Source organism: Brachypodium distachyon, chromosome 4 (genome assembly GCF_000005505.3).
Source record: "Brachypodium distachyon strain Bd21 chromosome 4, Brachypodium_distachyon_v3.0, whole genome shotgun sequence".
Taxonomy (NCBI): Eukaryota; Viridiplantae; Streptophyta; class Magnoliopsida; order Poales; family Poaceae; genus Brachypodium; species Brachypodium distachyon.
Genome location: NC_016134.3, coordinates 1,536,554 through 1,563,183, shown reverse-complemented (window position 1 = coordinate 1,563,183; position 26,630 = coordinate 1,536,554). Strand labels below are relative to the sequence as shown.

The window sequence follows — 26,630 nt, the reverse complement described above, 5'->3', positions numbered from 1 at the left end:
CCCAATCTCTCCCACCACACGGCTCCCACATTCCTACTCCTCTACCTCATATCGTTCCCTCTTGTGTCTGATTCTTGTGGTTATTCTTCCCTGTATGAGGTCACAACGACACAACCCCACCATACATCCGTCATGCAACCAAGTCTCCACGGCTTTGATACAACCATATTTCGTTAGATGCGGAACCGGCAAAAGGATATGATGGCACGTGAGGCAGTGGCATGTAGGGCAAGGCCCGGTGTACTTGCCACGGGCAAAGAGAAGAAGAACCATATGGTAGACATTTAGGTTGCGTTTGGTAGTGACGTGGATTATGATAATCCAGCTATTCTCGTGTTTGACCGACCAACGTTTTCCTGTTTTTGTGTGTAATTTTTCAACAACAAAGTATAAGTTCAGCGCACACCAATGCCAAATTATGCCTTAACCTTTGAAGGAAATAAGCTAGAGGTAAAGCCCAAGGACCATCTGGTCAATGACTTTGTATACTTCTTCGTTGGTCCATAGCAAAGCACGAGACACGTGCTTAGTATTCACTCTACACAACTCGTGTGTACCAGCAGATACAATACGTTAAACATTAGTGTGCGTGATTAATGTTCCACTAGAAACAGTAAATATATCTTGTTCACAATCAATTGTTGTGATTAATGTCTCACTAGAAAATTGATCTTATGTGATCAATGCCCCACTACAAACTGCAAATTACCAGGACGGTGCTAATGTTGTTCACAAAGAAATCCGTAGGCTTTCAAATGTTGTAAGAGAAACTACGCAGTTCCAGTGCTCCATGACCAAACCTACTCGCGACGTCTCCTAGAACAAATTTAATTTCCTCCGACCAACCTCTCAAAACCCGGCCATAGGTACGTCCATCGCCTTGATCAAAGTCATCTTCCTCGATGCCGACCACTGAGAGAGAGAGAGAGGAGGAACAGCCGACAAGCCACGTCCAAAACCCACAACAATAGAACGAACAATACCTTCGTTCGTAAGAAAGGTAAAGGTCCTATTGTATATTATGAAAAAAAAATATCATTATGGATTTAAGAAATCTAGTTTAGAGCCGTGGATGTTGATAGATTTTCCTTAAATTCGGCCAAGTTTAAAAAGTTTTGACTTAGGACAATTCTAACGTATTGCATTTACAAATGGAGTAATTGATTACTCCTTTCGTTTTGTAATTCTTGTCTCAAATTTGTCTAAAAATGAATATATCTAGTTTAAAAAAATATCTAAATACATGTAATATTTTGAAATTTTTTATGAAATGGAGCGAGTACCGATAAGCCGGACAAAATAATGACCGAAGAAACGTGCAAAAGCAAATTACGGACACGTGCCTTGGACACTAACAGGTGGGGTCAGCCCGAGTCAGCTATCAGTCATCCAAACTCATCGGTCCGCCTCTCCGACATCGCTGGGGCAGGAGCAAGAAGAAGGAGAGACGTCGGGGACTCGTCGTCTCTCTCTTTCCAGTCACCACCCTTATCCAGCCTTCCAGCGAGCTACCAAACCAAACAGCCCCCCACTCCGCCTTGCTCCCCCACCTGCACACTCACTCTGCCGCGCGAGCGCGATGGCCTCCCGCCTCCTCCGCCTCCACCCGCAACTCCGCCGCCGGCGCCACGGCGCCAGCAGGCTCCTGTCCTCTTCCTCCTCCTCCCCCGCGGAACCGCCAGCGGCGGCTATGATGGAGAAGGTGCTGGTGGCGAACAGGGGCGAGATCGCGTGCCGGGTGATGCGGACGGCGCGGCGGCTCGGGGTCGCCACCGTGGCCGTGTACAGCGACGCCGACCGCGGCGCGCTGCACGTGCGGGACGCGGACGAGGCCGTCAGGCTCGGCCCGGCACCCGCGCGGGACAGCTACCTCAACGCCTCCGCCATCGTCGACGCCGCTCTCCGCACCGGCGCCAAGGTGGGTGAGCTGGAACCGTGGAACCGGAACCCCCCTTCCGCGGGCCGGAGCGCTGCGTGTTAAAAGTTAATTAGTCAGCACCCGTGGGTTAATTAATTAATCAGCACCCGTGGTTACTTGACTTGAGCTCGCCCGTTGCTTGAAATGAGGCATCGATCCCCTTCTCCACACACTGCCACTAGTAGCTAGTCACATGTCAAATGCCAAAACTGCGCAGTTGCAAGTTCTAGTAACACTAAACAAAACATACCTACACTGACACTGAGTCGCGCTGATCGACGGAGTGGCGGGTGCTACCAGTGTTACGAGAGCCAGTTCAGTTCGCATGGGGACTGTGGGGTGCTACTACGGCGAGTGTGTCACCTGGATTAGTTACCACTGCCTGTTGCTCTGTACACTCCAGCTGGTCCAGTACTCCTCCACTCACTGGCGCTGGTAGCTGTAGGTCTGTAAAAACCGTGTCATTCTGCCGCTTGATGTGCTCACTGGGCACTGATTGCTGAAAGAGTGGCAGGTGCTGTGATCACTTTTCGACTTCGGGGACGCTTGTCCTGTAACGACAGTGCCGTCACAATTATACAATTTCTGTTAGGATGGATATCATAGCTGAAACTAGTTAACGCTACTGCATCATTGGTTGTGCTGTACAATTGCTAATTTCTGAGCACATTTTGGGGTGGATACGAATATTTCTGAAATTGAAGGAGTATATGATCATGTGCATTTTTTTGTAGGCCATCCATCCGGGATATGGTTTTCTATCAGAAAGCGCAGATTTCGCGCAACTCTGTCAAGCTGAGGGCCTTACATTCATCGGGCCACCGCCGTCTGCAATCCGTGATATGGGCGATAAGAGGTAAATATATTCTTGTCATGTGGTTTACATAAGGGCAAAGAGTACTTACCGTTTCCTATGAAACAATGCATTCTAAGGACACTTTGTAAACAATAGCGCGTCTAAGAGGATCATGGGTGCTGCTGGCGTACCACTTGTTCCAGGCTACCATGGGGCTGAACAAGACATCGAGTTGTTAAAACTTGAGGCTGATAAGATTGGATATCCAGTTTTGATAAAACCCACCCATGGTGGAGGGGGCAAGGTATGCTGGGAATGCTCTGCACAGAACATGGTTGATTTTCATTTCCAATTTTACCGAGAGAAAAAATAGTTGAGACTAAGCCATATGGAACACAGTTTTTTATGGATCTGCAAGATCTCTTCTGTGTACATAACCCAATTTACAAGTGTATTTATAGTGTTGTTCAGATAAATCAGTCTTCTCTTTTTCATGCTCATCTAAGATTTTTGATCTTTTTTATTCCAGGGGATGAGAATAGTTCAAGGGCCTGATGACTTCGTGGATTCTGTGCTGAGTGCTCAACGTGAAGCTGCAGCCTCATTTGGCATAAACACATTATTGATTGAGAAGTACATCACTCAACCAAGACATATAGAAGTCCAGGTAATATTCTGATTTCAGTCCTTCCATAATCCTTTGTTCAATCTGCACTAGTCCTTTGCTGTTAAATGTGGTGCTATTTCAATATGCGAAGGTATTCGGAGACCAGCATGGAAATGCTATTCACCTTTACGAGAGAGACTGCAGTCTACAAAGAAGGCATCAGAAGATCATTGAGGAAGCACCAGCTGTAAGACCTTATTACCTGTTCATGCCCTGGATTTTCTTTGAACAGGATAACATTTTATGTTTTCTGTTCATATATGCTCTGCAGCCAAATGTGACAACTGAATTTCGGTCTCATATTGGTGAAGCTGCTGTGTCTGCTGCGAAGGTGACAAACTTGAAACTTCTACACAATGTTGCATGCTGTGATTTAAGATACAAGTTTGATGGTTTTATCTTTTCAGTTCATTACTCTGTTGTATTATTTGTTTGTTTTATATAAACGGCTGCAGTCGAGTGACCAAGTCTTGGTCATTTTCACATCATTTTATGGGATGGAAAACATGAAAACAATTTTATGTCTAGGGTACATTTGAGAATTCCGATTTACTAGTTGCCTATTTAGAAACTCTTGTTCATTCACTATTGATGAAACAATTTCCAACCCTATGTTCTTCAATAGTTATTCTGTTTACTATTTATATTATATACACAGGGTCACTTATTGGATTCTTTGTGTTGAAGGCAGTTGGTTACTACAGTGCTGGAACGGTGGAGTTTATTGTGGATACTATTTCAGGAGAGTTCTATTTCATGGAGATGAATACTCGACTCCAGGTACTAAATTTGTGATGATCAATTGATCATGTAAGATGCTCTAGTACCTTGCGAAACCAAACCCCCAAAGCTGCAAAGGACCATAAAGTTAAAATAGTATATTTCAAAACTACCATATGAGCGTGCTTGATTCCGTATATAATATTAGAAGGTATTTACCTTTTTTCTAACAGCATTTAGCTTAAATACAAAGTACGTGCAGTAGCTGCCATATTCTCACAAAGTTAATCAATCCTTGAAGGTTGAACACCCAGTAACAGAGATGATTGTTGGTCAAGATCTTGTTGAGTGGCAAATACGTGTTGCCAATGGAGAGCGCCTGCCATTATCTCAGGAGCAGGTCCAGTTAAATGGTAAACCTTGTCAGGGCATTCATGATCTCATCCTGATACTTACAGATGTTCTCTTGATGGCATACTTTACATCTTGAATAATCTTATTTCCCTCTCATGATAAGTTTCACCGTATAACCATCTCTTCTTGCATGCGCCATTACTGGTTAAACCTAGTAAGCACTAAGCAGGTCTTTGCAAATCCACTCGCATATTGCTATTGATTTCTCTAGCTAATGCGATATATTGTTAATAATCCAGAAGAGAAAATAGTCTAAGCAAGCATTCTCTAGAAGTGGACGGAATGTTTTTTGCCTTTAAACAAAATGTGCTTAATCTGAATATCTCCTCTTGATACTTGATCTAGTATTACTGTATTAGTTTCCCTGAATTTATGTAAAATGAACAATATTACTTCATCTAGTGTACTTACACAATATTAGTAGCATTAACAGTTCAAATTTATAGTGACACTCGAGGTAAGAAATATTTGTTAACCACGGTGTATCTTTGATCCAGGGCATGCATTTGAAGCCCGGATATATGCTGAAAATGTTCCAAGAGGATTTCTTCCTGCGACAGGAACCTTACATCATTACCGACCAGTCACGTCTTCCAAAACAGGTAAATTTTCGATGTATCCCTCAGCAGAATCTGTTATCAGTGTTTTTAGGTATGGTGTTTGTAACGTATTTTTGATCAGTGAGAGTTGAAACTGGAGTTGAAGAAGGAGATACTGTCAGCATGCACTATGATCCCATGATAGCCAAACTTGTAGTTTGGGGTGAAAGTCGCAATGCTGCACTAGTCAAGCTAAAGAACTGCTTGTCAAACTTTCAGGTATACATGACCATCACCTCAATTTACGCTTTTTAGGAACCTTATCTCTTGGATTTTTCTATTCTTGATGTGTCCTCTCTCTGCCGAACTTACACATCGATGGATATTTAGGCTTTAGCTGGCACAGTGAGCAGGGCTGATTATACAGATGCATACATGAGGAGATATTTCAGGGCATGGGTGTGATATTGTAGTATTTCCTATGCTAGTTTACTTCAACAGTTAGTTGTGCTTTTATTTTCTTTGTTCATATACCATGCAAAACTCAGCAGCAGCCTATGTTAGATTGCTATAACCATTTTTAATGGTGGTCACTTACTAATTTTACCATGAGTAATTAATCCCCTGGGAATTTACCACTCATGATCATTTGCGAAGAAGATCAGGCAAGTGAAGGATCCTGGCATGTTTTTTTGATAATTCTCTGCCTATCATGATGTAGTTAATGAATATACAGATTGCAGGTTTGCCTACCAATGTTGGTTTCCTCCAAGAACTTGCAGGGCATAGTGCCTTCGAAAAGGCCCTAGTTGAGACACACTTCATTGAGCGCTATAAAGATGATCTTCTGAGTACATCTGCTAAGACCTCGGATGAATCACATGATGCAGTTGAGCTTGGTGCTATTTTGGCTGCTGCCTGCATTTGCAAAAAGGATCACATTGCCTCTGAAGAATCCCTTCGTATGTTATGTGCCTGTCCTTTTTTTGTCGTCAGTCAACAACATTGCCAATATGGCCTGATAGTGACATCTGCTTGTGGGTAGGTGACAAGACACTTTCTGTATGGTACTCCGGTTCACCTTTCAGGATGCATCATTCCGCGAAGCGTCTAATGGAATTCGAGATTGATAAAGAACTTGAGGGGTTGAGTGATGAACCTCTTAAGCTGCACATTACATATAAATCTGATGGAAGCTACTTCATCGAGGTGATCACTGATTTACTATATACACAAAAAATTCAATTGCTTTTCTGTGTCAGAATTGTAACTCCTAAGGAAACTTCTTTACTTAGGTGAGTATACTAATACAAGTGTATAATCACAGCAAAATCCACTAGAAGTTGGTCTTTATTGTGGAAGCTGCTACACATTGCTTTCTCCCTCACCATTTAAAATGAAGTTCTATGTTCCAATCTGTTCCCTGTTATCTGTTTTATAGTACAATTGCTGACTGAAAATTCCGTCAATAATCACTAGATTAAAAGTGAATTTCTTTACACTATTCAGAATTTCTGGTTACCAGAGCAATGAGCAACTTTGAAAATGGCGTTTAATACTGCACTATCCTTGACCTGCTAATCAATATCTTCACTAACTATGTTCCGCCTGTGACTTCTGACCAGACTATAGATGGGTCTTCTCCTGGTTTGGAAATCAAATTAGATGACAGGAGTGACCATGATTTCCGGGTTGATGTTGGTGGTGTGCAAAAAGATGTGACATTAGCATTTTATACAAAGGTTAACATGATACCATAGTTATTGTCAGCTTAATCGTTAGTTTCTTCTGACTGTAATATCATCCCTAAATCCTCTGCTGCTTTCAGGATGACAGCAAACACATCCACATTTGGCATGGGAAGCATCATCATCATTACAGGCAGACCATGAGAGCTGAGCAGTCACTTGATGATAGTTCTCAACCTAGCCATGCTTCCGAGGGAAGATCATATCCAAAAGGGAGTGTTTTGGCACCAATGGCTGGTTTGGTTGTTAAGGTTCTGCTTAAAGATGGGGCACAGGTGGAGAATGGTCAGCCTGTCATGGTCATGGAAGCAATGAAAATGGAGGTATGCACGATCCATCTGACGGTGGCTTTTAAAAGTTTGATCAATGCTGACATAGCTATCTTATACTCTCTTCTCCCAGCATGTTGTGAAGGCGCCGCGGGCTGGTTATATACAAGGGCTGAAGGCTACTGCCGGACAACAAGTTTTTGACTCCAGTGTCCTTTTCACTGTACAGGCATGTGTTAATTATTGATCATATCCTGGAAATTTTGCACTTTGCTTCCCATTTTGTCGCACGAAGATTATGCTGATTATACATTTTGCCATGTTTAGTTTTTTACCAATAAAATTCTTGAGAAAGTACTCAACTTAGAATCGGTTAGAATAAATGAAACAATTGAAAGGTCCATAACAGATCAGTTCGGTGAACAATGTTCTCCTTTCTACACATTCATCTTTCTGTTTGATATGAGTATGGCCGCTTTTCCGTTTATTACCCATCTGATTAGATGAGAAATTTTCCTTCTGCAGGATAAGAGCACAAACTGATGAACCCAGCAACTGTAACCTGACCCCTCTACCGATTCCCAGATGCTTCAGAAGTCAGTACCGTGGCGCAGCCGTCCAGAAAGATAAATAAGCAACACAATAGCAAGGGTTCGTTCTGTGAGAAAATAAGTACGGAGTAGCAAGATAAATAAGCATCATAACAGCAGGGTTTCATTCTGTGAGAAAATAAGTAGCTGATGAATTCCCTGCCCATCTATGGCCGCGTCCATTCCCTGTGCAGCGTGCGTATCACTGTGTCAGTCACATTGTACAATGAAAATAAGCATCTCCGATTGGAGCCGTCTCCCTTGCAAAATTAAACAAATGGAGCCGTTCTACTTCTGAGCCGTCAGAGAAATTCTCATTCGCGACTAAGAGAAACTCCTGTCAATGTAAGTACGCATCTGCCCAATTAGATTTTGTTTTACCGGAATGATCTTTGTGAGATAGCCATAGCCCATAGTTTTTTGTACTAGCGGGCTATCTTCTGTTGGGCCGGCCGGCCCAACTTCGTGTTAGTGCCCCGCCCAACCAAACCGGAGCAGAGTTTTTCGCTGTGCAGCGGCGGCGCGACCGCGAGCGAACCCGCGAAGCGTCCGGGTCGGTGAAGCCAATCATCACCGTATACCCCGCAAACGCGCTCAGCCGTCCGATCCGCCTCGGGAGACGCGCCGCACGTATCCGTCCCCGACTATACACCTCCGGCCTCCGGCCTCCCGGGATCGCTCCCACATATATATATCCGGAGTCGCCGCCGCGCAGATCGATTGCTTCCGGTCGACAACACCCTAGCGCGCGAGCGATACGCTGCAACAATCCCCCAGCGAGTTCCCGATCGGTTAACTCGAGGCGAGATCGAGATCGATTTGATGGCGTCGAGCAGCAGCAGCAGTCCGGCGGCGGCGAAGGTGGCGGCGCGCGCGTCGGGGGAGGTGTTCGTGCGGGCGGACGAGATCGAGCTGGAGAGCCTGGACGTGGCGGTGGAGAAGCAGGCCCTGACGAAGGCGCTGCTGCTGCGCAAGCAGCAGCAGGTCGGCGGCGAGCTGCGGGGCCGGCCCATGGAGCCCTGGGAGATCGACCTCGCAAAGCTCGAGATCAGCGAGCAGGTCAAGCAGGGCCAGTTCGGCACCGTCTTCCGCGGCACCTACGACGGCCGCGACGTCGCAAGTATACATACATACCTATCCCGCCAGTCTCGAGATCGATCGATGCATCAACTACGGAAAAAAAAGACGCTGGTTTTTAGGGGTTTAGGACTGGGTTTCGAGGGTTTACGAGCTGACGCCTGACGCTTTGATCTCTCTAATTGGTTAATCCATGCACTAGGCTTTTGCATGCCCTTCGCGTTTTGCATGCTATCCATCGAATCTGAGTACACCGGAAGCTGCAGCTAAAATTGATACAGGACCCTAAATTAGATCTGTCACGGAAAATTTTGAAGTCCTGTTTTGTTGGTTTATACTTTATACCATGAAAATCCAGTAGCTGTGAGTTGGATCCTGTCGGATCCTATGCTTGCTGAGCATATAGTTTGGATTACCTACTGTCGTCTGCTGCATTGTGCATATTAATTTCCTGTCTATATATGACTATGAACAGTTTAATTTATGTTTTAGATCATATATCTCCCTGTCACGTACTACCAGATTATTGATTCCTTTGTTGTTATTTATGAACCATTAATGCTCAATGTTGGATATTTTGTTCTGACTAGGTTAATTCTTGCCAAATTTGCATCTGTTTGGAGGTATCAGATATAAACGTGCATTGGGTGGATGGTTGATTCCTATTAATTTTAACCTGTTACACAGGCCATTAAATGTGTGGTTCTTATAGATATTCACAGCAGATACCATCACTGTTCTGAGAAATATATTATCAAAGACAGATATTTTGGGATGAACATCCTGAAATTCAGTTGTATTCGAATTCTGTTGAGACACTTTACAAAGCTACCACATGCATTGCAATGCCAGGTGTCCCTAATGCTGTTTTCTTATGGTGCATACAGTTAAGCTCATGGATTTTGGCGAAGATGGAGTAGCAACAGAAGCTGAAATTGCTTCTCGGCGAGCGTTGTTTAAGACGGAGGTTGCTGTTTGGAAAGAACTTGACCACCCGAATGTCACACAGGTGATTAGTTCTGCTCCCAGTTATCTTCACCGTGAATCCATCTGCGTTATGTATAGCAGCATGCAGATCTCCAGCTATGTTGTTAGTTCAGTACCGGCAATTGTACCTTCTCTAGCCATGTTGTTAGTTCAGTACCGGCAATTGTACGCTCATTGCGAAAGTGTTTTGATTTCTTTCTTGCAGTTTGTTGGTGCATCAATGGGCACCATTGACCTCAAGATCCCAGTCGACGGTGGTGAGAGTGGTAACCTTGCTGATCTACCACTGGGTGCCTGTTGTCTTGTGGTTGAATATCTCGATGGAGGCTCACTGAAAACGCATCTGATCAAGCACATGAAAAATAAGCTTGCATACAAAGCCGTTGTTCAGCTTGCGTTGGATTTGGCCAGAGGGTATGCAAGTCTGCTAAACTCAGTCAAACAGATTTTCCTTTTCTGAATCTGATGATAAGCCATAAACCGATTCATATGTGATATATGTTTATTTTTGCAGATTAAACTATCTACACTCCAACAAGATTGTCCACCGGGATGTAAAAACTGATAATATGCTGTTTGACACTGCCGGGAACCTTAAAATTATTGATTTTGGCGTTGCTCGCATCGAGGCTGAGAATCCCAAGGACATGACAGGAACGACCGGCACACCCGGTTACATGGCCCCAGAGGTATACTGTCGTCACTCTTTAAGATTCTAGTGTTCTGTTAATTCTTTTTCCTTCATTTTTCTACTATGATAAAGAACCTTTCTCCTCAGATGCTCAGATGATGTTTCAATTTGAAGAAATTCTTTATTTTCTCCTTCAGGTAATTGAAGGCAATCCATACAATAGAAAGTGTGATGTCTACAGTTTTGGAATCTGCCTGTGGGAGATATATTGCTGCGACAGGCCGTACGCAGACCTGAGTTACACAGAAGCAGCATCTGCCATAGTCCATCAGGTTTGTTTTCAGCTGTCGGATCCTCTCATTGTTATTATTATAATTCTAAAATTGCTCTGCGTGAACATACATGTTAAACAAACCTATGTAATAACTACTTTTTCTTATACAAATTTTGTACTGCCTTTGCTGTGTTGCACAGGATTTGCGGCCTGAGATCCCGCGCTGCTGCCCGAGCCCAATGGCGAACATCATGCAGAGATGCTGGGATGCCAACCCGGCGGAGCGGCCTCACATGGAGGAGGTGGTGCGGCTCCTGGAGGGTCTGAACACGAGCAAGGGCGGTGGCATGATCCCGGACGAAGGGCAGAGCTCTGGGTGCTTGTGCTTCTTCAACCGCCGTGGGCGGTAGATTAGACTGTCGATCACGAGCAAGCGGCCTGTGTAGACCTAGTTCTATTTTTGTAGTTAGTTTTTACATCCTTGAACTTTTGTGGAGTTACAGATGGTTTGCCACTTGAGTTAAATACAGAGGTTTCAAACAGAGCTTGTGCTTTCATCACTGAGGTCTTTTCATCAGTTCGGTTGGTCTGCTGTTTTTGCCTTTCCCTGTTGGGTTTCTGTGTGTGTGTGTGTGTGTGAATGTGTGATACATGCCATGGAGATCACAGCAGGATATATATAGCACTGGAGAAATGCTTTGCTTGTTTGCTTATTCTTGCTTTCTGCCTGATTCGATCTGTATACTTATTGTGTAACCGTGCAATGAGGAAATGCTCTTTTCTAGGACCACAACAGAGAGTGATGCCTCGTTTATGACTGTTGTGCTTATTTTTAGATCTTGGTTGTCTTTTTTCATACAAACTGTATTATTATAGATCAAAATTCAAGATAGATAAATTCTGTTATAATCTTATAGGAGTAGTATATAGATAATTTCCACTTTAACAGCATTAGAATTTTTATAAATCCTTTTTGAGAACCACAGAGCCTGCATTGTTTTTTTTTCCCGTGAGAATACAGAGTCTGACTTGATTTTGTTTATTTCTTGATGAGCTTTTTCCTGTGAGAATACAGAGCCTGCTATGATTTTTTTTATTACTTGATTTGTTTTTGAGAGGGTTTATTTCTTGAGGAGTAAACCGTTTCTTTATGTGCATCTGGTTTTACCGAATTACGTCCGGCCCAAAGGTCGACGGCCCAACTAATACACCGGCCTCTTCAGCCCGTGTTATTAGCAGCAGGCCCTGTTCGTCCTTATCACAAAACCCGCATGTACAAAACGTATAGTATACCGGTACAATAATGAACCGTATAGTATTCTGTATAGAAGACTCCGGAGAGCCAATCTTCCTTCGGAAGTTAATCTCAAGTTTCGGGGGCTAAAAAATGCCAAGAGCCGCGGTTAATTTCTCCCCCATTTCCCCCAAACCCAAAATTCATTTCCCTCTCGCTAACCCCCAAAAGCCCCAAACCCTCTCCAACCAACCAACCTCCCCACCCCCGCCGATCGCCGGGGGCGATGGCGCGGCCGACGAACCAGGGCGGCGGCGGCCGCATCGATATCGACTGGGCTGAGATGTTCAAGGATCCCAACCCCGACAACGTCTCCTTCGCCGCCGCCTCCCCGACCCCATCGGCTGCGGCGAAGCGGATGAGGAAGAGGGAGGCGGCGGCGTTCGATGACTCCCCCGTCCCGTGGGCTGCGGCGGAGCGGAAGGTGAAGCGGATGAGGACGAGGCAGGCGGCGCTCGATGTTGAGCTGTCGGACGACTGTCTGCGGCGGGAGATCGAGTGGATGACGGACGAAGAGCTGCGGGAGCAGATGGCGGCAATCCCCCGCCCTCCGTTCTCTACCCTCCTCGGGGAAAGCCGCCGCCGCAACCGCCGGCTCCTCCCGCTGCTCGAGGCCGAGGCGCGGCGCCGGGGGATCGATCCGCGCATGCGCTCCAAGGTCTGATCGTGGTATCTACAGCGATGTGTTTATGTGGTCTGTTTGTTTCTGGTCGAGGGGAATTCGGGGCACTGCTGTGTAGAGGATTGAGATTGATGCACATTGTTTCGGCTCTTCTTAACAACCGTTGCACTATTCGTGTGTAGGTTGTTGCTGACTGTAATCGGGGGAATGCTCGTCCTCAAGCGTCTATTGTGTACGATTTCGGTACGGTTTTCACTTTTACTGCAGTTTCATTTTCTGAGCTCTAATACCTCTAGCAATTGCCAGAGAGCAATGGGCAAACTATGGGTCCATGGGATGGGAGTTGCCAGCAAAGTTTCTGCGATAAATGTAGTGCCGACACTTTATTTACTTGGAGCACCTGTTGAATCTCCTACAGTTAGGTTTCTATTTGTTGCTGCGAATCATGCTTTGCGCAACTAAGTGTGTTGGGGGGAGGGGATGTGGATGAACCAATCAGAGCATTATCGTGGTTGCATGCGTGGCATATGAAGGCAGGTGTAAAAAGATGCTACATGCCCTTTTATTTTGCAGATACTGATGATGAGCAGGCAGAAGATGTTGCTCGCAAATACAATAAGTCATCTCCCATTCGTCCGACAAATGAGAACTATGGACCGGTATACCGTAATTTCAAGTGCCTGTTCCTGTTCTTAATCTATAGACATCTCTTGGAAATCAGGATGAAATCATTGTGAATGCAGCTAGGTGTAAATACACGCAGAAGCGTTAAGCAAACTGGACGAAGGGCACCTATACCACCGGATAGTATGTACTCAAGCAAATCATCTTCTACGACCTCATATGGGAACAAACAGAGAGTGCGTGCCATTGATCCAGAGGAACATGATAATAAAAAATGTCTGCCAAGTAAAAATAACTACACCAGCTATTGTACAAAGAGGTATGTGTCAATTTTTCAGAGATTCCTCTTATCCATTTTACAGAACATGCCAACCGGTGTTAACCTTTTTACAACAACAAATATGTGTCTATTTTGTAATTTGCTTACAGTCCCTGTTCCTTGCATCCTTGTCCAAACTGTTTTATGATCTCCTTATTACTAAATCACAATAATTCTGTCCATTCGTGCTACATTGTAGTAGTATTACTACCATGTTTTCAGTAAGCCTTCTAGGTTTTCTCCTTGTGTTTCACAATTACAAGGCGCTTTTATTTACCGCTACTTTATGTTTAATTTTATACCAAGTATATCAATAAATTTTCTTAGCTGCAATTTTTAAGGAAGTACCCCCTCTCTTCCATATTATAAGATGTTTTAGCTTTGTCCTAAGTCAAATTTCTTAAAGTCTGCCCAACTTTATAGAAAAATCTACCGACATCTAAAAAACTAATTTATTATTATTTATTATTAAATCCTTCATGATATATATCTTCATATTAGACTTATTTGGTATTGTATACATTTTTCTATAACCTTAGTCAAATTTTAAATAGTTTTACTTAGGACAAAGCTAAAACATCATATAATTTGAAACAGAGGGAGTACTATTTGTAAGGAAGTACTTTGGTGAAATTATGTGTTTGGTACTTGGTTTTGTATGTTTGGGATAGTGCAGACCTTGGTGGCAGCAACGGAGTTCTGAAGACTCTTGTTTTTAATCAAAATGATAATAATATGTGGTGTCACTTTAGTTGATGGAGAGATCATACTTTAGTCTGCGATCTGCAAGGCCATGTTAGTATGGCATATTTTTTTTGGAAAATAATGCACATTCTTATTTTTTTTATAGGTGTGTTTTATTTTTTTATTGCTTTTACGTTTTGTGTACAGGTGCTGTATTAGAACCAGTATTCCATTTTGGTAAACTTGGTTGGAATAAGTTAAATGGTTTTTTTTTCATATCCCTTCTTCAGATATGTTACAAGATCATATCTGTCGGGACTTATATGCATTACATTTACCAAAATATTGATCTGATGTTCCTTTTCAATTTTTGTTCACAGGAGGAAGACACCGCACCAATATACATCTCCATTACATTTTCAAGAGGTGGGTATGCTGAGAAAGTGAAAATCTTCTGCACCAAGAAAATTACTATACTAAAAGTTTTCGTAGGATTTGCTCTATACAAATTACCCTTATTTCATATTGCGAGAGTGTGCAAAACAACAAGCTGTTCTATTGCATGTAGTGTGAAAGCAGTGGAGCTGTTTACTGTTGAGGTCATTCCTAATTTATTTGTATTAGTGAAGCATTGAGACCATGTCTTCTGTTGTAATATGGGGAGGAACAAACTCTTTATTTGTTACTTGATGTTGGTTTCTGTAGAAATCTGGACTCCATTTAGTATTTTTTGTGCTATACTATCCATTAGTAGTTTGGTCATGCTTATTAATGCTTCATGCAGAAGTTAGGTGATCATTAGGAAAACCAGGCTATTTTCTTGGAGACTAAATTATTCTTTCCATTAGTAGATTGGTCATAGTACAACTTTTACCTCCAATTTTGACCTTACATAGTTGCTTGTATTAAAAATTGACCTGCCTATTAGGTTCATGATGTGGTTCTCTTGGATGATGAAGATGTGCAACCTGAGGAACCAGTAGACTGTGTGGTGTCAGACAAATGGTGAGCTTCTGTCCAGAATTGTGTTTGTTGTGTTATCCATACTAAGCTAAGTTTTGATTTATCTGTCTGATAAAACAATGTTTTTTCAGGATTGAGAAAAAAATATACTACCCATCAAGGTGAGCATTGTGCATTGTTTCTGAAGATCGTCAATTTATGGTAGAGATATTTTTAATAAAGTAATTAACACTTCCCATGTGAACAGTGATGATCCAGAAGCTGTAGAGCTCAGCGGTTCAGATATTAAATGTCTCAGTCCTGGAGTATATTTGTCATCGCCTGTGATAAACTTCTACATTCTGTAAGAATATATGTACCTTTTCTGAAAGTTGTACTTGGTATCAGTGACCATTATATGATCTCTTTTTGGAGACTACTTGAGAATTTCATGTATCTTTGAATGATATTATGTGAGATTTTAATCAATCTAATTGCATAGAGAGAGGGCAACTGTTTAAAAATAGGACTTTCTGAATTCTGTTCATATTGAACTATGTCCTATAAATGGATGATTCTGTTTAACCCTTTCTACAATATTCTTCTGGCAGATACATAAAAAGGGAGAGATTCCAGATTGAAGATGGCAGAGGCAGATTCCACATGTTCAACACATATTTTTATAGCAAGCTTCAAGAAGCATTGTCAGGGAAGGTGCGGTCTTTTGCATCATGTATTTCTTTTTCAATTAAATGACTTGAATAATGCCACAATAGTGTATGCTAGTTTTCCCCAAGTTATATTCTCGTGGATACATGAGTGGGACTTTGGAGACAGGCTTTTGCATCCTTGCTATGAGAAATCTCCATTCTTCTGTGTGGCGTTCCATTTGTCCTGTAATAGTCCTAAAATGTGTTAGTAGCGTACCACTACCACAGTTTTATAGCTGTGTCTTAGTCCTCCACTACCTGTCTCTAATATCTATTGTATTATCTCCATATGATAATTTTTTAGAGAGAATGGACATACGATAATTTAGATTGTGGTATTATGTTTTCTCAATTATTTTTTCTAGGGTGAGTTCTTGAAGTTGAGAAGATGGTGGAAAGGTGTCAATATATTTCAGAGAGGATACATTATAATACCAATCCACGGAACGTAAGTTAGTTACTTATTGAAATAGGAATGCTGATATGTTTTCTTGAAGTATTCACATATCCACCATGAAAAGTCATGCCACCCTAACATTCGGATGGTGCATGTTATTTATTACTTTATCTGCATAGGCACTCTAGGATAAGTTTATGGTATTGTTACATGTTCAATTGGATCTGCAACTTGAAATTACAATAATGATTGAGCAAAAGTTATCTGATTTCATGTGCAAGCGTTGGGTTGTGCCTTCTGAGGTTGATGATATCCTACTCCTACATTTTTGCCAAATACTAATCTGATCTCTCCCGCCCGCCAGCATGTCTTTTGCAGCATATGTTGCATACAGTAAATCTGAAGGCGGATTTTTGCTTCCTTGCCTTTGTTAATTAGGTCGCACTGGAGCTTGGTAATTATTTGCATTCCTGCAAAAGAGAGTAATTCAGGACCAATCATACTTCATCTGGACTCCTTAGGGATGCATCCTAGTGCTGAGATTTTTGAGACGGTTGGGAGGTGAAATTTCTGTAACTATTATGATCGATGTTTTATGGCTGACTCACTTGTTTAAAAGTTCTGTGATTTCAGTGACAAATGACCTCTTTAATAACGCTGATGGTTGTCAACTGTACACTTTGTAGATACCTTGAAGCAGAATGGAGCCACTTAAGGAAGAACCCTCCTTCTGACATTTCAATTTCAGAGGCAATATGGGAGGATCTTCCGAGGAATATACACAAGGAAAAAGTTGAGGTAAGTAACTGTCATGAACCTTATTTCATGATGGCTAAATACCTTGCAGAAGCAGAGCGTGTTGGTGTTTCTTGAAAGAAATGAGAGCACAGTAGGGAGAAATATATCATAGTTCGTATAGATAAGCTAGAAGACTTCTGATAACGAAAAGGCCAATTATTTCTTCTTGCTTGGTCGTTTAAGTTACATGGATAGCCTTCTGTAGTGATCTTCAACATTTCTTTTTGCCTACCAAATCCTGGACGTTTTTATTCAATTAATTGCTTAGATTGTTGTCATTGTGCAAGTAAATTACATTTTACTCTTAATTCAACGCCACATAATTGTTGTGACAACCAGGTTCCAGGCCAGAACAATGCGTATGACTGTGGCATCTTCATGCTTTATTATATTAAACAGTTTATAAGGCAAGCACCTGAAAGGTTCACAAGAGATAATCTTGGCATGGTTAGTGCCAGTTCTTTTATGTGTTTTCAGTTCTGGTAATGCTTTATTTCTTTGCTTAGGGAGTTCTTTTCCCCTTGAGGTTGTAACACTGACCTTGTTTTGGCTACACAGTTTAGTCGCAGTTGGTTCAGACCTGAAGATGCTTCTGATTTAAGAAAGAGAATTCGGGAACTACTGCTGGAACAATTTGAAAGTGAAATGGTTGATGATGCTATCTCAGAGGCAGCCACATCTGATGGCTCTGATGAAGAAGGTATCATTAAGGAAGGACAATCGGAAGTGGTCACAACTTGTGACAGTTCTGAAATGCTCGTAGGAGGTGGAGACGCTAGCACTAGTGATGAAGACATCGTCGAGGTTGGATCATTGGAAGAAGCACCTTCAATCAGAGAATGTGTTCTATCGGAAGCAGCTATGTTTTCCGATGGCACAAAGGATGACGTGGATACCGTGAATTTAGGCTCTGTCAGCCCAAAAGCTAAACCTTGGAATGAAATTTTTCCTTCTGGCGGATCAGAGAACAATGAAGTGTTCGTACATAGAGCACCATCTCCAGACATATACTCTGACAGTGATATAGAGATCACAGGAGTTCGGAATCGAAGACACGACCGGCCAACATACTGCATTGGATGATACCTGCTGCATTTCAAGGATGACATGAAGTGGCGTTGACCCATGATTTTGAGGTTCCTGCTTCAGTATGACGACTGATGGCATGAACTGTGATCTCAGGTACCAGTTACAACTTACAACATGCCAACCTGATAATAGTAGGCAAAATTAAATGCTTCTAATGCATTGCAGGGCAACACGCATGCATAGTCTGGCTCTTGCTGTGGTAGTAAATTTTTGTTACAAAGGTCATAGGCACGGGCTTGGAGAAAACTGTATAGTGTGCAGGTTAAGCATCTAGCTAGAGCTGAGAGCATTTCCAGAATTTAAGTTCTGGAGCTAGACCTCGGACTGCTAAAGAAATATAAGATATCAAAATACTATCAAAACAGTTTCATTCTCTTTGTTTCTTTCGCACTTTATATTCCTTATGTTTTAAAGCTTTCATGTAGCGAGGAACTTAGCATTGTTGTTAGTACCAAAGAATACCTACCCGCAAAAAAAAAGCACCAAAGAATACCATTATGATTTCAAATAAAAGACATGCTGATTTCTCCAAAAATAATATTATCTGGCGCCAAGAATCATGTTCTGAATCATGATGTCTGCCGAAGAAGGCATTGGATACCGTTGCCTCCCACCTGCACCCTCGAACAGCATATGGCCTATTTCCATAGCCGTCGCATTGCCATCAAGTCCTTTATTATTCAGATAATCTAATACTAGCTTTAACATACTATTATTTGATGCGATTTCTTGTCTAAACCATAATTCGCGGCGGTGATCGCATCTGAAATTGTGCTGCTTGCTGATCTGTCCAAAATCCATCCTCGAGTCGTGCGGCAATCAAAATCTGGATAGAGTCGCCGCGGCAGCTCTTAGTGGCTGATCTTGTGGTGATCACATAAACAAAGCGGAGGTCATTTGATACCGCAAGTTATGGAACATTAGGCGATGATATGATAGGAAATTAGGAATACTGAGGTCATTTGATACCGCAAGATGCTGCACAGGATATGATTAACAGAGACCGGCCAGCTAGCAAAGCTGCCTTACTATCTTAGCAAGGCATTTTCCAGACGTGTAAAAGAGAGATGGCGCCTGGCTTGGTTCAGTGATTAGGTTTTAAAGTCTGAAGTAAAGCATACTTAATTTGCTTCATACAGTATATGCTTTTCTCACCGTGCACGTCTCTTTCCCTCCCCCTTTTCTTTTCTTTGACGGAGAATCCTCTTTATTTATATTTTCATCAGATAATAAGAGTAGAAAAAAAAGAATACAATATCGATCTATGCACAATGCAGGGCACACATCCAAATTCCTAGGCCGTAGGGCATGAGGACATATCCGGCGCTCTCTCTTCTAGGATGCTCCTGGCTACTCCCAAAATGCAAAATACATCTATATAAGTCATGAAAAAAATCTGACAATAAAAAATATACCCAATTTTGCTACACAGTAGACATATGTTGCATTGTACCGCCGTGGTAATTGTTTTTCTTCAGTTTTTTTGATTAGTACAAGGAGCATCGGATACATTCTCATGTAGTCATGTGATAATTAAGTCGCTGATTTTGTGTCATCGATCGCCACCTAACCTAATCATCGTCTCCATCAAGCTAAAATTAGTGTCGACAAGATAAGCCTGATGCCAAGATTATGCAGCGCTGTACGCATCTGCCAATCTGACGCTGATCGAGCAAGCTTGCGCCTAAAATTGACATTTTTGTTTTGTCTGTCCCAGAACAAGCAAATCCCCTATGGACTCATCTCTCCTAAAGCAAGCAAGCTGTTCGCTGTGGACATTGCTGACTCCAAAAATGGAGAGAATGAATACGTACAGTGGAAAAAGCTACACATTTTCGGTTAATTAGCAGATAAACGTCTAGATCATATCAAATTAAGCTGAAACATGACCAGATCTTACGCCTCCTACCAAACTGAGCTAATCAAGCTTGAATTAGCAGTGAAAAGAAAGAATAGGAGAGGCTTGAATTTAAATTTATGTGGCCCGCAGGTACAACGTGCCAACGTCACATCCGTCACGTTCCATGTATATATAAGCTGTCCTTTCGCATTCTATGCAAGGGCGTTTATCATTTATGGCACACTTGTATTGTTTTCTCTGATGTTGCTGTCGCGACGGCGGTTTACTGTGCGTGCTTGGGAAGAAAGTGAATTTTTGGTACGGTGATACTGATTGAGAGTGCCACTTTTCCTGCCACACATACATGATTGGCTGTTGCTTTTATCGGCCGGTGAAGTTTCTTGTAAATTCTGGGAGTTTGTGGATCTTTTGAGAGTGATATATACTCTCTTTTATGTACAGGGATCTTATCGAGGAACAGGACGACGATGGTAGTAGGATGACCAGAGAGGGATATTAGTTTAGTAGTACTAGCACTGGTGCATCAGTGCATGACCTCTATTCAAAATGCAGATGATAATTAAGTACGGAATGGCAAGACTAGAAAAAGATTGGTCGTTGCTGGCTACCAATTAATAACGCCCAAGCCAAACCTAGGACTAGAAAAGTTATGTTCCATCCGTCCCAAAATAAGCGACGAGTATATCGGCAGAATTCTTAACAATAAATAAACTATTGAATGTTTCAGAGATATTTGTACAGTGCCTGAATAAATTGAAAATTTACAATTTTCTTGAAGTATACAAGTTAACAAAAAAACTCGCGAAAAGGACCACGTGACATACATGAAGAGGTGCACACGTACAAATCTAATATATGTTCATGTAATCTGCATTGTCTTATTAACACGCAGGGAAGACGAGGCACTAATTTTGGAAAATTTGGGACGCGAAGGCAAAAGTTTAGGACACCAATGCATATATTGGTGCCTCTTCACCCTGTATAAATATCATCATCAATCAATGGAATAAAACAAGAATTCTAACACGTTATCAGCCACGTTTTGCTCTACGATCAAAGAAGTAAGAATCATGGCATCCTATGATCTACCACTAGTTCTTGTGACAATGTTAGAGTTCTTGGGCCAAGTGGGCAGCCGACGGGGAACTCACCGCCGGGAGACTCCACGCCGCCGCTGGCCATCTCGCCGCCGCTCGCCTCGCGCGCGTGGCCGCATCACCCGCCACGGCCGCCGGCCCCAACCCCACTGCACCCCTGCCCACCACACCAATGGCCACCGCGCCGCCAACCGTGCCACACATCACGCCGCCGGCCTCCCCGGAGTACGTCCCATCAATGGAGTGGCTTTTGAACGGACCGGCGCCGCCAATGCCTGGAGAAGACGATGATTTTATCCTTGCGCTTGCTCCGCCGCCGTTGCCCCTCTACTGCCCCATCCACGGGCATGGCCCGTGCCCCACGCGCGACGGCACGACGCCGCTGCCTCCATCTCCGACCCCGCCGGCGACCCTGCCTCGCATCGACGTCAAATCCACCAACAGCGGGAACACTGTGGCGGACCAAGACGACGACGACGGCGGACTTGAAGATGTCAACCCGGAGACGCGCCGGCTCCTCCGCCGTTTCGCGGCCGCCATGACGGCCCACCGCGCCGGACCGGGTGGAACCCCACCGCCCTTGGCCTTTCCTCATCCGAAGAGGGAGGGCCATTCTCCCACTGAGCGCGTGGCGAAGGAGGCGGACGGGCTGCGGCAGAGGAGCGAGGCGGACGACGGGGGCCGAACGGCGGTGGGATTTGGGGAGAGGCAACAGCGGCGGCGTCGCGACGGGGGAACCCTAACCGCCCGCGCCCGAGCTTGCCCCTCCTCTTAATCGCACGCGCCGGTTCGCTCCGCCCGACCTGGGCCGGCCCAAAGGCCGCCAAGGCCCAGGCCCACCCTGCCTGAAGCCCCTCCCTTGCGCGCGCCCTTCCTCCACTGGCTTCGGCCATTTTGCAGAAAAGTCCAGGATTTCCGGCAATTTGCGATTTGGTCCATATATCTATTTAATAGTTGTATTTTACATACTTATAGGTCCCTGCACTTATATTTATTTAGATTCCAGTGGGTTTTAGGATATATTCCTACTAAAGACATATTCCTATGTAAATGTCAATGTAAATATTGTCGTGTTCAATGTGTTTGTATAATATACATCTCCTATTACATGTGATATTTACACTTTGCAATTGAAATCTTTATTTCTTACATTTTTGAGAGTTTTGCTTCAACAATTAAGTCTCGAAAAGGCACAAAAAATGCCCAAAAATAGACATGATTCAAGAAAAACCTCCATTTGTGATAAACAAAATTATCACCATGTGACTACCTCAATTTAATATATACGAATCACAAGGTACTATAGACTTTCAATAAAGGTAAAACGATATATTGCGTTGAATGTTCCGTGGGAACATACACCTTGTTGAAAGCAGCGAATTATTTCGCGTAGTGCTGAGAGGTCTACATTGTGTAAATACGCACAATGACTACCTTCAACGTGCTCTTCCAATATTAAATAACACAAGGTGCTACAGACGTTCAATAACGGTAAAACAATATATTGCGTTGAATGTTCCGTGGGAACATACACCTTATTGAAAGCAGCGAATTATTTTGCGTAGAGCTGAGAGATCTATACCAATAAATTGAGTATTATTTTCAAAGTGTTATTTGAGGTCTACACTATATGAATTTAACATTGATCAAATTTCATGTATTTTATTGCAATTTACTTACAACAATGACCACAATATTTTGGCTTTACCTATTAGTAATTGACAAAATCAATAGTTTTTCAATCCCATGTAGGACAAAATGACCGGGAAAGAGTTTGATGAACTTGCCCTCGACGGTCGAAACTATCCAACTTGGGCAATGGACGTAAAAGTGAGCGTTGCGTCACGCGGAATTTCAGCGGCCATACAACCTCCTATAAAGGGACAAGTGCCCATCACAGAAATACACAAATATCATGCCTTATACATCATAAGGAATCATATCCATGCTGATCTTAAATTAGAGTATTTCATGAAAGAAGATCCATACACACTATGGCTTTCTCTTCAAACTAGATATGAACAGCAGAAGGCCGTAATTTTTCCTGAAGCCACACATGAATGGATTGAACTACGCCTACAAGATTTTGAATCTATTGGAGAGTTCAATCATGCCGTTCATAAAATTTGTTCAAGATTGCAATTTTGCGAGAAGGAACCTACTGAAGCGGAAAAGATTGAAAAGACCTTATCTACTATGCTTCCGGCCGATTGGATCCTCCAGCAACAATATCGTGCACGCCAATTTACTAGATATTCTGATCTTATCCATGTTTTACTTCAGGCCGAAAAGCATGATGAACTTCTAATGAGAAATCATCATCAGCGTCCGGTAGGCGCTGCACCTTTACCCAAAGTACATGCTAATTTTCAGAAGAACAACAAGTTCAATGGATCGAATAATTGACCAAACAACTTCAAAGTCAAACAAAAGGGCAACAAGAAAAACAAGCCTCGTGTACAGGATAAGGGAAAAGGCAATTCCAAACCACAATACGACAAATCTAAAGTTTGTCAAAAATGTGGGTGCTACAAGCACGTTACAAAGAAATGCCGTACTCCTCGACATTTGGTAGATCTGTACCTACAATCCGTAGGACGCAAGCGACCTGCTCATCAAGGACCAACATTTGAATCACACTTCAATTTCCAATCCGACAATTCCAAGGAAGCCGGTTGTTCGCATGATGTCAAAGAGGAACCAAGCAACAACCCGACAATCCGATCGTCCGGAGATCTAATGAGCACGGAGAACATGATCATTGAATTCACTTCAAATGATGTGTTTGGAGACCTAAAATAGTTCACCTATCTCCGAAATAGATATTATCTATATTTACGTTTATAAGTAATTGTTGTAACTAAATTATAGTTATTGTTGTCATCTATATTGTAATATTACATTATTGTATCAGCACTTTGATACCTACATATTTGACATATGTATTGTAAATTACTATTGTATTATCAATTTAATACATAAATAAATTTGTATGTATTCTATATATCTATTAAGAATGATATTAAAATTCTTCCTTTTCCATATATAGTTTTTCTACGGGAGTCAATCCAAAATGGACGAAGAACTTTGCCTTGTGGATAGCGCCACCACAAACACTATACTTAGAGAAACAAAATATTTTCAAACCCTTACTAAAATGTAAGGGAATATTTTGACAATCGCTGGACGCGATACATTAATTGTTGGTTCTGGACGGGCCATCATCACACTTCCTATGGGTACACAAGTAATAATCGAGAACGCTTTATTGTATCCTGATTCAACTCGTACTCTAATAAGTTTTACGGATATCCGTCAAAATGGTATTCATATAGAAACCCACGATGACAACAATGAGGAATTTCTCCTATTTACAAAAAGTAACGGATATGGCAAACAAATTCTTAAAAAAATTTCTTCTTTATCGTCCGGATTGTACTATACATACATAAAGCTTGTAGCCCATGTTGCGTATAAAATAATTTTTCAGAATGTCAATACAATCCAGACTTGGCATGATTGCCTTGGTCACCACGGTATTGGGATGATAGGGAAAATTATTAATAATTCTGTTGGTCATAATCTTAATAAAGCAAAATTCTCAGAATCTCAGGATTTTGTATGCACAGCATGTGCACAAGGCAAGCTCATTTTAAGACCTTCTTATCTTAAAATACAAGCGGAAACACTACAATTCCTTGAACGAATTCAATGAGATATTTGTGGTCCTATTCAACCATTGTTTGGACCATTTAGGTATTTCATGGTATTAATTGACGCATCTACAAGATGGTCTAATGCGTGTCTACTTCCCACACGTAACCATGCATTCGCAAAGATAATGAGCCAAATAATTAAATTAAAAGCTCATTATCCAGAGCATCGAATTAAAACAATTCGAATGGACAATGTCAATGAATTCTCCTCACGCGCCTTCAATGATTATTGCATGGCATTAGGAATCGAAGTTCAGCACTCAGTCCCATACGTCCACACACAAAATGTTTTGGCTGAATCTTTTATTAAGAGAATTAAGTTTATTGCAAGACCTTTATTACAAAATTGTAATCTACCAACAACTTGTTAGGGTCATGCGGTTATACATGCCGCTGATTTAATTCAATTGCGACCAACTGCATATCACACTACTTCTCCCCTTCAATTAGTACATGGAAATCCACCAAGTATTTCCCATCTGCGAAAATTTGGTTGCGCTACATACGTACCGATCTCACCACCACAACGTACATCAATGTGACCACATAGAAAATTGAGGATCTATGTGGGGTACAAATCACCGTCAATTATCAAGTACCTAGAACCTCTCACAGGGGATCTATTCATTGCCCGGTACGCTGATTGTATTTTTAATGAGGACCATTTCCCGGCATTAGGGAGAGATTTAAAGTACCAAAAACAAGAATGCTAGGAAATCAATTGGAATGTCCAAGGCATTTCCGCCTCTGATCCACGTACTCAAGAAACTGAACAACAGGTTCAGAAAATTATAAATTTGCAACATATTGGAAACAATTTAACAGACGCATTTGTTGATTACAAAGGTGTAACTAAATCCTATAATCCTGCACAGAACGTACCAGAAAGAGTGGAGGTACCTATAAAAATCACTCAACCTCCTGCACCTACTGTTCAAAGGAAGAGGGGGAGACGTACGACAACTAAAAATGATCTAGCTTCCAGCAAGCAACAAACGGAACAGACGAAGGAGCCGCGGCAAAGAAAATAGAAGAATAAACCTTCCGAACCTCCTTCAACAACAACAACAAATGTGAGTCAACATTTGATTGACCGAAATCAATTGGTTAAAATACACCCTGTGGATAACCAACATCCACAACATAGCTCAATAGTGCACTCAATTACTGATGCTGGGACATCGGAAAACCTAAACTTAACCGCAACGGGAAATCGCGAACAGTCACCAAAGGTAAATGAAATTTCCACAAATTATTTAGATACTGGAGAAACATATAATAGAAAAACTACATTCGTCGACACATATTTCTCAACTAAGATTGCAGACAACCTTCTAAATGATCATGATCCAAAAACCTCGCTCAATAAAACGCTCCGACTGGCCTAAATGAAAAGATGCAATTCAAGCAGAAATAGCCTCGCTCAATAAAAGAAAAGTATTTACAGAAGTAATACCTACACCTCCAAATGTTTTCCCAGTCGGATTCAAATGGGTTTTTGTCTAGAAAAGGAACGAAAACAATGAGGTGGTGAGATACAAAGTGAGACAAGTAGCACAAGGGTTCACGCAGAGACTCGACATTGATTTCAATGAAACATATTCTCCAGTTATGAGTGGAATTACTTTCCGATATTTAATCTCATTGTCTGTCCAAAATCGTCTATCTATGAAGTTGGTGGACATCGTGACTGCATATCTTTATGGGTCATTAGATTCGGATATTTACATGAAGGTTCCCGATGGAATCCAAATTCCGAATGTTAACGCAAGACGCAACATGTACTGTGTAAAGTTGAATAAATCTTTATACGGTTTAAAACAGCCGGGTAGAATGTGGTACAACTG

The 26,630-nt window shown here is 42.2% G+C and overlaps 3 protein-coding genes across 8 annotated transcripts; all 3 read left to right on the top strand.

The window, feature by feature from the left end:
- The first annotated feature begins 1,466 nt into the window (after window positions 1–1,466).
- Window positions 1,467–7,959, top strand: LOC100828042 (methylcrotonoyl-CoA carboxylase subunit alpha, mitochondrial). 3 transcript variants are annotated; one of them, XM_003579129.4, is made up of 16 exons: window positions 1,467–1,918; window positions 2,653–2,774; window positions 2,871–3,018; window positions 3,244–3,381; window positions 3,473–3,568; window positions 3,653–3,712; window positions 4,069–4,161; window positions 4,403–4,514; window positions 5,013–5,117; window positions 5,197–5,333; window positions 5,791–6,016; window positions 6,100–6,263; window positions 6,680–6,796; window positions 6,883–7,125; window positions 7,205–7,300; window positions 7,597–7,959. In XM_003579129.4, the coding sequence occupies exons 1-16, from the start codon at window positions 1,580–1,582 to the stop codon at window positions 7,612–7,614; spliced, it is 2,214 nt and encodes a 737-aa protein (XP_003579177.1). In that variant the 5' UTR covers window positions 1,467–1,579; the 3' UTR covers window positions 7,615–7,959. The 3 variants fall into 3 exon arrangements, with proteins under 3 accessions (XP_003579177.1, XP_014758492.1, XP_024319184.1); XM_014903006.2 differs by having other exon boundaries at window positions 1,568–1,918; window positions 2,852–3,018; XM_024463416.1 differs by having other exon boundaries at window positions 1,786–1,918; window positions 2,918–3,018.
- Window positions 7,960–8,029: 70 nt separating this feature from the next.
- On the top strand, window positions 8,030–11,338 carry LOC100827731 (serine/threonine-protein kinase STY13). The gene is made up of 6 exons (XM_003579128.4): window positions 8,030–8,781; window positions 9,626–9,747; window positions 9,931–10,139; window positions 10,240–10,414; window positions 10,554–10,688; window positions 10,831–11,338. The coding sequence occupies exons 1-6, from the start codon at window positions 8,484–8,486 to the stop codon at window positions 11,038–11,040; spliced, it is 1,149 nt and encodes a 382-aa protein (XP_003579176.1). The 5' UTR covers window positions 8,030–8,483; the 3' UTR covers window positions 11,041–11,338.
- A 1,005-nt stretch (window positions 11,339–12,343) lies between these two features.
- LOC100827430 (ubiquitin-like-specific protease 1D) lies at window positions 12,344–20,432 on the top strand. 4 transcript variants are annotated; one of them, XR_732042.3, is made up of 15 exons: window positions 12,344–12,582; window positions 12,729–12,789; window positions 13,120–13,205; window positions 13,290–13,489; window positions 14,554–14,599; window positions 15,102–15,178; window positions 15,268–15,297; window positions 15,384–15,479; window positions 15,727–15,829; window positions 16,191–16,273; window positions 16,661–16,783; window positions 16,909–17,020; window positions 17,360–17,467; window positions 17,579–18,202; window positions 20,412–20,432. XR_732042.3 is itself a non-coding variant. In XM_010238753.3 (14 exons), exons 1-14 carry the CDS (start codon window positions 12,358–12,360, stop codon window positions 18,101–18,103), a joined length of 1,875 nt encoding a protein of 624 aa, XP_010237055.2. In that variant the 5' UTR covers window positions 12,344–12,357; the 3' UTR covers window positions 18,104–18,487. The 4 variants fall into 4 exon arrangements, 1 of the variants encoding a protein (XP_010237055.2); XR_002960504.1 differs by lacking the exon at window positions 20,412–20,432 and adding an exon at window positions 19,827–20,009; XR_732041.3 differs by lacking the exon at window positions 20,412–20,432 and adding an exon at window positions 18,275–18,487.
- Window positions 20,433–26,630: the final 6,198 nt, after the last annotated feature.

What these genes read in the sequence shown, in the direction of transcription:
- LOC100828042 (XM_003579129.4), top strand. Translation starts at nt 1,580, where the DNA reads ATGGCCTCCCGCCTCCTCCGCCTCCACCCGCAACTCCGCCGCCGGCGC. An exon ending in GGAGCAGGTCCAGTTAAATG is followed by an intron (nt 4,515 to 5,012) that starts GTAAACCTTGTC and finishes TCTTTGATCCAG; the next exon opens with GGCATGCATTTGAAGCCCGG. An exon ending in ATGGAAGCTACTTCATCGAG is followed by an intron (nt 6,264 to 6,679) that starts GTGATCACTGAT and finishes ACTTCTGACCAG; the next exon opens with ACTATAGATGGGTCTTCTCC.
- LOC100827731 (XM_003579128.4), top strand. Translation starts at nt 8,484, where the DNA reads ATGGCGTCGAGCAGCAGCAGCAGTCCGGCGGCGGCGAAGGTGGCGGCG. An exon ending in CGACGGCCGCGACGTCGCAA is followed by an intron (nt 8,782 to 9,625) that starts GTATACATACAT and finishes TGGTGCATACAG; the next exon opens with TTAAGCTCATGGATTTTGGC. An exon ending in CATCTGCCATAGTCCATCAG is followed by an intron (nt 10,689 to 10,830) that starts GTTTGTTTTCAG and finishes TGTGTTGCACAG; the next exon opens with GATTTGCGGCCTGAGATCCC.
- LOC100827430 (XM_010238753.3), top strand. Translation starts at nt 12,358, where the DNA reads ATGAGGACGAGGCAGGCGGCGCTCGATGTTGAGCTGTCGGACGACTGT. An exon ending in TGTGTGGTGTCAGACAAATG is followed by an intron (nt 15,179 to 15,267) that starts GTGAGCTTCTGT and finishes ATGTTTTTTCAG; the next exon opens with GATTGAGAAAAAAATATACT. An exon ending in TACACAAGGAAAAAGTTGAG is followed by an intron (nt 17,021 to 17,359) that starts GTAAGTAACTGT and finishes TGTGACAACCAG; the next exon opens with GTTCCAGGCCAGAACAATGC.